This window comes from Trachemys scripta, chromosome 1 (assembly GCF_013100865.1).
Source record: "Trachemys scripta elegans isolate TJP31775 chromosome 1, CAS_Tse_1.0, whole genome shotgun sequence".
NCBI classification, from domain to species: domain Eukaryota; kingdom Metazoa; phylum Chordata; order Testudines; family Emydidae; genus Trachemys; species Trachemys scripta.
The window spans coordinates 118,760,341-118,772,693 of NC_048298.1; the positions used below are offsets into that span (position 1 = coordinate 118,760,341).

The 12,353-nt window shown below is 43.5% G+C and overlaps 1 protein-coding gene across 1 annotated transcript; it reads left to right on the forward strand.

Moving 5' to 3' along the window:
• Positions 1 to 901: 901 nt before the first annotated feature.
• LOC117871455 (dystroglycan-like) lies at positions 902 to 9,884 on the forward strand. Its single transcript, XM_034759343.1, has 5 exons — positions 902 to 1,213; positions 2,091 to 2,332; positions 3,119 to 4,968; positions 6,198 to 6,638; positions 8,698 to 9,884. Exons 1-5 carry the CDS (start codon positions 938 to 940, stop codon positions 9,882 to 9,884), a joined length of 3,996 nt encoding a protein of 1,331 aa, XP_034615234.1. The 5' UTR covers positions 902 to 937.
• The last annotated feature ends 2,469 nt before the right edge of the window (positions 9,885 to 12,353 follow it).

Here is a 12,353-nt window from a genome sequence, read left to right on the forward strand (position 1 = left end):
TCCACAGCGGTATTCTAAAGATCTCATCTACAGTGGGGAGAAAACAGCATTAACAGACCATTGTAAACACCATTTAAGAATGGTGCCTGTACCCATTTTTTTAATATGCTTTTTTGCCTGGCCACCAGTACAGACCAAACATACTGTAACTCTCTCTGGACAAGTAAAGCACATCTTTTACACCCATTGACAGTTCCACCTTAGCCGGGTAATCTGCATCAGCAGGAACTATTTTATGCTGTGTGTTACTTGTAGTAGTTTTATCCCCAGTGAAAAAAGGTACCTCAAAACAACTGATCTAATTTATTTCCACTGCTACTCCAGTAACCTCAATGGGGTGACATCAGGGATGAAACTGGACCAACCTGCTAACCCTTGAACTGCCTCTGGTCCTGTAATAATGCCTTTCCCTCTCCTACCATTAAAAAAAAAAGGCTGCCAGGTCAGGTTACTACACTGCAGTTTCCCAGGCACTTCTCTAAGCCATATGTTGAAGGCCCCCCTCAGGAGGCCCTAGTCTAGCATTTCACCTCCTAGAGACCAGGTGGTCTTTTCTCATGACAGAGGCAGAAATGGGAGCACCGTTGTGTCTAAAGGAAACCATGTTAAAAAGCATAAGGGGCCGTTTGTGGCTCTATGGTGTTTTCAGTAAAGACTTTTGAGCTGAGCTGAGCAGTAACAGTGAGTATTGTGGCTTTTTAAAGGTGGCTCGAAGTCTGTAAACCAATCAATCATTTTGGTTATTGCTTACCTAGAATTAAACAAGTGGGTTCTAATTAACACAATTTAAGTCTTAGGAAGCTTTAAATCTCTCTGCTTCCTCACAAGCAGCCGGGGACTAACTGTAAATGTGTTTTTTTCTTCCCTCCTACAGCTCTGAAATGCAATGAAGCAGCAGCCTCTGGTTACCTCAGAGGCACATACATACAATGTGAGAATGGATGCCTTGAGGATACACATTGGTACTGATGACAGGCTTCTTGTCTCTGGGTCCCATCTGCCCCTGGAGAGGCGAGTTTTACCAACACTACTACTTCTTGCACTGGTATCTCTCTCAGGAATCATGCCTGCTGCGGTTGCCAAGGAATCAAACAACAAATGTGAGGAGATCCAGATCCTTCGAGGCATCCCAGACACAATAGCCTTTATGGGGAAAGTATTTTACTACCCAGTACCACCATTTGCCTTTCAGGGAAAGATAACCCAGTACAAGGTAATACTGAGTTAAATACACTCCTCTGTATAATACATTATTTACTCGAGATTTTTGCAATAATGTCTAGTTAATTACAATACAGCTCAGGAGTACCTACATAGAGAGGGATTTTTAATAAGACTATTTTAAAACCTAACTTCGATTTCAGCATAACAATTAAATTAATTATATAGTAAAGAAACACCCAAAACCCATTTTAGGCACTAAATAGTCTTTAATGTCAAACATGGCTGCTGACTGCAGTCTCAAAAACATTAATAACATCAGCTTTTCCAGAGATCTCCTGACCTGCTCATTTAATGCTCCAATATCTACATTTTAGACAGAAAGACAAATTTATTTTTTATTGTTAGCAACAAGACTTCGTCTTGCACGCTACTGCAAAAACGGGACTTCTCTTCCAAGGGAACTGTGGCATAATAAAATATGGACTCTCCTTGTAATGGAAAAGCTTTCACACCAAGAACGTATGCAAGGGATAGGCCAAGAGGAGGACAGGTTTTTAGAAATCTGGTTACCCTTTTTACTGTACTTACAGGAGGAGGACTCCCCAGCCAGCAAAACAGAATCTTTAGCCAGTTTTTTTTACTATTAAGCTGATCCTGAATAAGCAATAAATGATGTAGTATGTTAACATTTTATTGTAACTTTGCCTTAATAAAAAGTTGCAAAGCAAAATGACAAAAAAACAATTGCCATTAAATAAAACCCTATTGATAGCTTACAGCTGTGTTTAGGAACATCTGCAGCTGATTCCGTTGACTAGCTTAGTCTTTTCTGCACAAAGCTTTTGTTGTATAATTTTCAGCTACAATAGTGATGTCCATGTGCTGCTCCTAGAACTCAGTATATCTTCTGTCTTATTATGGAATAGATTACGTTGGCTAATGGTGCAGATTTGCCAAAATGGTTGGAGTTCAATCCTAACACAAGTACACTGCAAGGACTGCCAGTGAATGAGGAGAATGGAGACTACCACTTGAATGTAGCCGCCCATGAAGATGGGTGTGTTCAGAAAACACCAAGAGCCAATGTAAATTTTACCCTTCGTGTTCAGGACAGCATTCTGATCCCAGAAAAGAAGACTGGCTTAAGTCACACGCCCAAGCGCAATATGTGAGTATCCTTAATGTCAGCAACTTACAAATGCATTTGGCCAAAAGCACCAAAAAAATGTGGATGCATCTACCTGATGCAGGATTTGTTTATTAAGGAAACATGAAACTGAAGAAAAGGGTGAGGAAGTGTGGGTTGAATGGAAGGAGGCAGACATAGGGCCAGATTTAGTACCCACTGAAGTTAAAGGAGTCTTTCCATTGACTTTAGTGGGCACTGGATTGGGGGCTGTAATCATCAAGGAAGCTGGGGTCTAAGAGGAACATATGGGGTGAGGAGTGTCTAAAAAAGTCAACACCAGGGTGGAGAGCTAAGAGGTGGGAAGGGAAGAAATACTTGTCAGATTTTCATTTCCTAACCTACAGATAAACAAACAGCAAATACGGGGGCGGGGGGGGGGGGAAGGGAAGGGAAGGGAGGGAGGAGAGGAAATGGTGACTAAATGAGTACCACATTGTTGTAGGACCAGAAAGGAGCCAGGACCTGTTCTGACCCGGGGAGGGGGGGGGGGAAAGGACAAATATGGTTGATAAACTGTCTATTGTGAGATCAGAATAGGGGATCATGAAGCTAAATATAAACAACTGTAATTATATACAAATACTGCCTGAATGGAATGGGGACCTGACATTTATTCAGATAAGAGGGAGCTTGGCTAAGAGGTAGAGTTTTCTCATGTAATTGATGTATGTCAGGGGACATTTCCTGTTGTTTGAATTTAGGCTTTTTCACATAAAAGGGGGTCAGATAAAAGGAGTTTTACTGTCTACGTTTTTGGACTTTCAGTATCAGTTCTGAAAGATGTACAAGGGACAGCTCTCTCACCTCTGCCGAGATCATCATCCATGCTGCGGCTGAATTGCTGGATGTTCAACAACGTCTCTCTCTGGTATGCACCATGGCAGAATATCTCCATCTGGATCCTACCTCATTGGCCCTAAATCCATATCAGGGTTTGATACACAGAAGAGGAAGGAACCTAACAATACTGGCTGAAGATATTAGACACGTCAGCTTCATGGAAAGCCATTACATAGGACTCTACTGGCCCGTTGGATGTGGAGTTTTTGCAATGCTCTATGAATTAATTCAAGTTCTAAGACACAATGTTGATTCACACCATCTCTCACAGCTCTTAGGATATGAAATTGCAGGCTGGAGAATAATTAAAAGAGAAGGATTTGAAAGAAAACGTTCAGGAAGACAACGCAGACAGTTAATGGTTACACCAACACCTACACTGAAAATGACTGAAATCATGGCGAAACCAACTGGAGAAGAGGTCTTCACTACTTTGCCACCAAATTCACTTGTTTACTTACACACAGACACTGTGGTATCACCTATTCAGACTTGGTTTTCCTTCCACAAAGCAAGCACAGCTGTCACCAGTTACATTGATCTCATTCCACTTTTTGTAACAAGCCAAGTGAGTTTAGAAGCCTTAGAAATGGGCCCATCACAGAACTTTCTGAGTAAAAGACCAATGTCTAGGACTATTTTTCAAGACCTTTCTGCTTTTGCTTTTCCTGAACTTTCACCTTCTTTGATAATTACAGCAACCTCTCTTTCAACAGAATTTAAGGGGCTGCAGAATACAGTTTCCAGTATGCCACTCTTCTTAGAGCAACCACAATCTCACGTGCAAGAGTTGGATGCATTCTTGCAGTCTGGCAAATCAGAGCCATCAAGGCATCATTTTCTATCTGTCCTTTCTTTTGACATCACTGAGCCAACTGGTAAAGGCCAATTTTCAAGACCCATTTACACTTTAATGACAGAAACACATTATGAATGGCCTCTAATCTCTCCAGAAGTATCTCTTGTTAAGACAGCACCTCAAACACATTCTCCAGAAGAAATATTAATGACATCGGTTTATAGCCGTCAGGAGGATGGCATCTTTGGTTATCCCCATTTTCCTGAATTTGGAATACCATCTAGTGCAATCATCTCTCCAGAAAAGCTGTCTTCAACATCCATATTGACTTCAGGACAACTGACTACGTTATTTGGTTTTACGCCTCCCATTGATGACATGTTTCTACTTTTGTCAGGTGGTAGCCATCTGAGTCAAGAGCTATTTAATGGCTATGAATACATGTCTAATTCTTTTATGACTATCCCACAGACAGACAGACTTCCATTTACTGAAGAAGAAACCTCAGTTCCTTCTATAATCCACATGGACACATTGATTTGGGATAGAGAATCCAACTTAAGCTATGTTACCTCAATATTGGATTCTTCTATTTTAAGTAGCACTTTCCCCAGTGATGCTGGACCTTCTCATGAAACAAGTCTGACAGCGCAGTCCTATCCTGATAATGCTCCATTGCTTACTCTGCCTACAGATTTTGCTGGCTTTGACAGCTCTGAGCTGTCCAGACCAACAAAGATATTTACTTCTTATGACAGCAGCAAGCTCAGAACACAAAATCATTTTCCAAGCGCTTTACCTAGTGGCACAAAGGATTTAAATTCAGACAAATCTCTTGGAACCAGAATGATTTTGCCAAACGTCACAGTGTTTACCCTGGAGTTGACTAAAATGTCAACCATCCCATCCTACACTGCAGAAATATCTGTGAGAACTATATTTAATGCTACTTCTCATCTGTACAACAATGCACAAGGTACATTTAAGGTTTGTGTCTTGTCATTCATGGTATTTATGGAAATGCTGACTAATGTGAAGGGGGTTGGTGGATTCTTTCCTGATACTAGCGGACATAAGCCCACATCCACCATCAAAACACCTAACTGTAGCAACCTGAGGAGAGGGAATAGCAATTGAATGGATTCAGACTCTTCTATACCTTGGATCTTGAGGTGGTACATTTCTGAGGCCATTTGAAGAAGCTTGCACTGCCACAGCTCATGCAGCTTCCTTTGTGGATAATCATTTGTCTGTAAAAAAAACTACAAGTGGTAATTGTGGCAGATCTTAAATACTAGAAAAATTAAGTGAAGCATTTTGGTTGTCAAAATATTTATAGATTTGGGAATGAATTGTGTGCCTATGCCAGTCTGGCCATTTTCAATGTACCACCCAGTAACTGACCTTCACAAAAGGGTTTTTGTAAAGCTCAGTCCCTATTTTGATGCACTAGGAGTGAAAATTTGTAGCTCTAACTATTGAGGTTGCCAGTGTTCAGTCATTTATCAAAGGCCACAGGGGAGCAACACAACCCTAGGGAGATTTTTCCGCCAATATGTTTGAAAGGATATGCCATTCGGTGCTTTTCAAAAGTATCTTTCTAATCCAATGATAGCAGTCATCCTGGTGCCTGGTTCAGTCAGTAGTTTTTATGGGGGGTGGGGGGGGGGGGGGAAGATGGAGAGAGGGCATGTGCTCCGGAGTCAAGAAAATCTTCCATTACCCTCTTCCCATTGAACGCTTGGCTATACATATTTTCAACTTGAGACCAAAGGGACCTTTAATATCAACTCACTGCATAATAAAATTAATTAATGCCTCACATCTAAAGGCTTTACACATTCAATGTTAACTAATTATTTGATTCTTAACGCCACTGTTGCCACTTGGCATCACCTGCATTTTAAGGATGGGAAATCAAGATGGAGAGGTTAAGTAACTTGACCAAGACCACACAATGAATCAATGGCAGAATCAGGTAGATGCCACTCATAAATGGGGAAATTCACATTCCATTCTTCTGTGGCGTCTACCTCTCTCACACACACTTTTTCCACTCTATTTTTTTTTTTTTTTTTTGTAATCACATGGCTAAAAAAAGTCTTCTCTGTGTTACTAACACTGGAACTTATTAAAACAATTTTTTTTAAAGCCAGAATCTCTCATCTAATACGGTAATAAATATTAATCATTTCATTTTCACAGAGCTGGTACAGATGTCATCTTCATTGGTCTACCAAGATACAAGCAGCTTGCCATTCTCCACATATGAATCACTGCAATCTACACACGTTGCATGGGTTCGTCCTCTGTTTTCTGTGTCACAGGTGCCTCAGGACATAACTCCAGGTAATATACACAATTACTTTGGAAAGCACAAGCATAACAAACTTCAGTCTCTCCCAAATGCAGAGTGGTTCCTCCCTTCTAATGTCAGCCATAGTCAGAAGTTGGAACATAGTTTTCTAGTCTTGCAAGATCTCTCGGCCTCCCTGCACTTTCCAGAATTCAGACATCTCCTTCCTACTTCTTCATGCTCCACCATGGAATTTAAAATCTCTTGCCCCTCTGATCTAATCTCTGACTCTTCCCCATGCAGGGTCTCCTCCATCTGTACAGCAGTCCCGCTCGAGGACAAGGCTGGGGGTAGGACTAGGGGCGGTACAGCTGCGCCAGAGGAGCTGCCTGCATGGGGTCACCTGGTGGCTCCATGTTCTGCTCATTTCCCTGCTGCAGTTCCCGGGAGAGCCCTGTAGTTCAGGGCTCTCCCGGGAACTGTAGTGGGAAAGGAGCAGAATGCCAGTAGCTCCTCCGGTGGCTGTACCACCCCAGCTCCGTCCCCATAGGATTCTCCCAGGAACCGCAGCGGGGAAAGGAGCAGAACATGGGGCCACCGGGCGGCCCCAGGCCCGCAGCTCCTCCGACACAGCTGTACTACCCCCAGTCCTGTCATCCGGTGTGGCTGCTGTACAGATGGAGGAGACCCTGCATGGAAGGGCTGGAGGCGGTACAGCTGCACCGGAGGAGTTGCAGGTGTGGGGCCGCCCAATGGCTCCATGTTCTGCTGCTCCTCTTTCCAGTACGTCGTACCAGCTATAAATATCTTGCTGGTACGGCATACCGAACCATAGTGCCCTACTTGCACTGCTGGAGAAAAGGGAATATTATCTCCATTTCCTTCCCTGCCCTCTCGGAGTGTTACACAGTTTTCCACCTCCTCTTCCCTTCTCCCATTTGTACCCACCATTTGGAAGCACCTCATGGCCTTTCTGCTCATAACTCACTGATTTTTTTTTATGCCTAACCCTGGCACTGATAAATGCCCAAATCCACAAGAATCCCACCTACAACATGCCCTAGGTACCCCACTATAGCTTTAGCTTCTACTTGCATACAATATTGAAGTCACATAATTGTATTTAAATGAAACCTATCCTAAGCAGTCATATGTGAGAACAGCCAAAATTGGTTACCTAGTAGAGGCAATGTCTTAAAGGTCAAACAAAATTGCACTGGAAACCATGGGAGTAAAATGGTTGCAGAAATGGGGCTTCATATTGGTGATGATCCCTTATGTAGGTATCACTGCAAAGCATACTGTGGCAATACTCAGCTTCTACTTTCATACAAAAACACATTTTATTGTAGTAGCCAGGTAGTAATATTGACTAGAAAGTAACAGTAATTTATATACTACATATAATTATTTTATATTATATATGTATATATATGGAGAGAGAGGGGGAGAGAGAGATGTGGTTTTAAAATTACATGCAAATACATGGCAAAACACACATGCAAAATTCTAGCTGAAGTATACTACCGACAAAATTTCAGTGTCATTACAGATCAAAGTTATAGCATCAGTCAAATCAACCCATAAATGAGGTAAGTCCTTTCCTCAGTGAAAGCCTCCAGTTGTTGTTGGTCCCTATGTTGCTGACCAAAAGAGAACCACCAAGGACATATATCCCAGAAGGGAAGTTCAAAAGGCCCTGCAAGGTGGTTGTCAGCCTGTATAGCCACCCAATGTAACGCAGATTAAAAAAAGTGAAATAGTTCTTTTCCTGTTGAAAATCTGAGGAACTACTGTCATTAGTGTAAAGGAAACAAAGAATGTAGACCAAAAAAAGTCAAACTTGAAACCAATAAGAAGCAATTAGAGAAGACTCAAAGCAATGAAAAGTAGTTCAAGTCTGGGATCTTTAATGAAGGCTGTATGTGATGCCCAGATCTTTCAGAAATTGATATTGCTTTAATGGACATGAGCCATTCTTCATCTAAGAAGATATTTGAGGTTGAATCATACCTTGCCATGTAAGATTAAGTGACCCTCCTAGTTAAGGGGAAGGTAGTTGTTACAGATATTATAGAAACCCAAGTGCAACGCTATAGCTTCCTGATGAATCAATAAGAGGGGAAGTGACTGAAGGGACTTCAAGCTATCTTCAGCATAGGTACAAGCATCATTTTGCATGTGGTAGAAGTTACCTATTTCATAAGAAAGAGTCATTTGTGGTGCTCAAGAAAGGATGGGTCAAGGGATGCACTGGAGAGGGGGTAGGGGCATACTTACCCCAGATAAAAAAATCTATGAAACTACTTAGTTGCCATAAGTTTTACATGGTTTCTTTATCATCATTCACTGTCAGCCAGGCTGTTTGTTTCTTGTAACTTTCCCTCCCCATTATTTCATCCTTTGTAGGTCAAACAAACACTTTCCCTAAAGTTGTTAACTCCATTAAATTCATAACAGCAACTATTGGATGCAAGTTCCATTTTTCAGTACCCGCTGACACATTTTATGATCAGGAAGATGGCAACTCAACTCAGTTGACCCTTGGAATAAACCCAGTCGACGGCTCACCATCAGGGCCAGAAAGCTGGCTTCAGTTTAATGCGTCTCTCCAAGCCATGTATGGCTATCCACTCAGTATTGATTTTCAATATTCACCTCAGGAGTTTGTACTATCTGCCACAGATTCAGGGGGTCTGACTGTTTGGGAACCTCTCATCATTGAGCTTTTGAGGCCCACCAACATTCCATGCCATATTTATACCATCAGAATGAAAAATAGTTACCACTCATTCTTGAGAGAGAGAGAAAGGGTTGGTTTATTCCTTGACAAGCTTTTTAAATATTTAAACTCCAGCAGTCTTAAGAGCATCACACTGACTGCCCTCAGACCTGGATCCACTGTAATCTCATGGTACAATAGGTCTCTGTGTACAAGCACCAACAGATCACTGAGCCTGTGCTCAAGAGATGAAATCCAGGAAGTGCTGAATAAACTAAGAGTACCTGATGGGAATGTCAGCCCATACTTTGCTGAGGCAATGTTGCCAGAATACAAAATTGACATAGTTGAGAATGTTTCATATGGAGGAATCTGCTTGCCCACTACAAAGCCATTTAATGGATCCTTGACTTTAAACAGTACCTTCCCTACATATAATGAAGAGAGCAATTCCTGGATTAGAAATGTCTTGCTAATTAGCTTATGTGCAACCATCATGGTGGCTCTGATAATTGTTGCCCACCGTTGTAAATATCACAAGAATATTCTTGAATCACGGTCTATGACTTTTCAGGGAAGACCCTTATTTGACTACGTTGACCTGGAAATGGACATGCTGAAACCCCGCAAAGCGCCTGTACTTCAACGGGAGGTTTCACCCTCGCCACATTTATGGATACCCGTGCCACCTTCTTCCCAACAGCAACCTTGCAGGCCCAATGTAACTTTTGTTGCCTCAAGACTGCCTCAGTCTCTACCGCCTTTCCAGCCTCCAAAATATCAACTCCCACCTCATTACAAAGTAGATATTACTAGCCGCAGTGATCAAGGCAATATTCACAGAAGAGATTACCCTAAATCTGGATTATACTAAGAATCTGTCTCAAAAGAGGAACATTTGTCTATTACTCAGGAAGAAAATGCACAAATGATAAGCGTCTTAACTTTGTATTCTGTTTTAAATTTGAAAAAGATGTTAAACCCTAAAAGTTAACATGATATCACAATATAGAATTCTGGAACTAACAATTAATGCAAGATGCCAAAAGAAACAGATTTAGTTACAAAACCAAAAGGTTAGTGGTTTGTTTCGTAGCAACAGGTTGATATGGAAGGATTGCCAAGAAGCGAGTACTGACACAGCTCAGACAGTGCCTATATATAGGGCCCTACCAAATTCATGGCCATGAAAAATGTGTCACGGACCATGAAATCTGGTTTCCCCCTGTGAAATCTGGTCTTTTGTGTGCTTTTACCCTATACTATTCAGATTTCATGGAGGAGTCCAGTGTTTCTCAAATTGGGGGTCCTGATCCAAAAGGGAGTTGCAGGGGGGTGTCACAAGGTTATTTTAGGGTGGCGTTGTGACACTGCCACTCTCACTTCTGCGCTGCCTTCAGAGCTGGGCAGCCGGAGAATGGTGGCTGTTGGCCGGGCACCCAGCTGTGAAGGCAGCGTCCCCCCAGCAGCAGCACAGAAGTAAGGGTGACAATACCATCCCAGGCCATCCTTACTTCTGCACTGCTTCCTTCAGAGCTGGGTGGCCGGAGAGTGGCAGAGGCTGACTGAGGGCCCAGCTCTGCAGGCAGCAGTGCAGAAGTATGGTATTACCACCCTTACTTCTGTCCTGCAGCTCGTGGTGGCACTGCCTTCAGAGGTGGGCTCCCAACCAACAGCCACTGCTCTCTAGATGCCTAGCGCTGAAGGCAGTGCTGCTGCCAGCAGCGCTGCAGAAGGGTGGCAGTACCACCCCCCCCCCCCCCCCACACACACAACAGACTTGCGACCCCCACCCCAAACTCCCTACAATTACAACACCGAGAAATATATATCTTGATTTAAATGACCTCTTCAGGTCAGAATAGCATTTCTACAACTCTATGAAATATTTCTCCCTCTTTATTAATAACAAATATTTCACTTTCACACCTTTTATCTGAGGATCTGAATATATTTTAAATGTCAAACCTCAGAACATTTTGGAAAACTGGAGTGGAAATATCAACCTATTTTACAGAGTGCTTAAATAACTTCCCCAGAGTCACACAGCAAGTTGGTGATGGCAGTGAGGAAAAGAACCCAAGTCTCTTTCTCTAACCATTAGGTCGTAATCAGACATTTTTCTAGATATTGGCTAAGTTTTTCAAAAGCACATAAGTGACATTGTCCTAGATCAGGGGTAGGCAACCTTTCAGAAGTGGTGTGCCGAGTCTTCATTTATTCACTCTAATTTAAGGTTTCGCGTGCCAGTAATACATTTTAACATTTTTAGAAGGTCTCTTTCTATAAGTCTATATTATATAACTAAACTATTGTATGTAAAGTAAACAAGGTTTTCAAAATGTTTAAAATTAAATTAAATTAAAATGCTGATCTTACGCCACCAGCCTGCTCAGCTCGCTGCCAGCCTGGGGTTCTGTTCACCTAGACCGGCAGCAGGCTGAGTAGGGCCTGCGGCCGGGACCCCAAATCTGGGGGTGGGTGTTTCAGGGATCAGGGCAGAAATCTGGGTGTGTGTTGGGGTGTGGGGGGTTCAGGGCAGAAGGCTGGTGTGTGGGGGTTCAGGGCAGAGGGCTGGGGCTGTGGAGGTGCAGGGCAGAAGGCTGGGTGTGTGTTGGGATGTGGGGGGTGCAGGGCAGAGGGCTGGAGTGCTCGGCTCGTGAGGGTGCTCCCAGCCCCCTGCCCTGAGCCGCTCAGGGCAGGGGGCTGGGAGGGATATGCCCTGTTCCACCTGCTTCCCCCAGGCTCCGTCCCTACCTCTCTCTGCCTCCTCTACGGAGCTGTGTGCACGCTGCCGCTCTTTCCCCTCCCCCTCGCTAGGGCCAGCAGCTGATTGGCCAGGGACGGAGAGGAGGTGGAGCAGGAAAGCACCACTGGGGGAAGAAGCGGGGGAGGAGGGAAGCTTGGCTGCCGCAGAACCAAGCTTTTGCCTCCTGCCCCCGCAGGGGAGAGCGGTGGGCGGGGGGGCTGAGTGGGGCTGGGGGCCGGGACCGCGTCACGTGCCACTCAGAATCAGCTTGCGTGCCATGTTTGGCATGCGTGCCGTAGGTTGCCGACCCTGTCCTAGATCCTCAAATGTACTTTGGCTCCTAGAATTTAGGAGCCTAAATACCTTTGAGGATCCAGGCCCTAGAGCCTAAGTCTCACTTAAAGTCAATAGAACAAAGGCTCCTGAATGCCTGTTATTTTTGAAAATGGGACTTAGGTGCTTTTGAAAATTTTACCTGTTACTCACTCATCTCAGGGCATGTCTTCACTACCCGCCGGATCGGCAGGTAGCGATCGATCTATCGCGGATCGATTTATCGCATCTAGTGTAGAGGCGATAAAATCGATCCCCGAT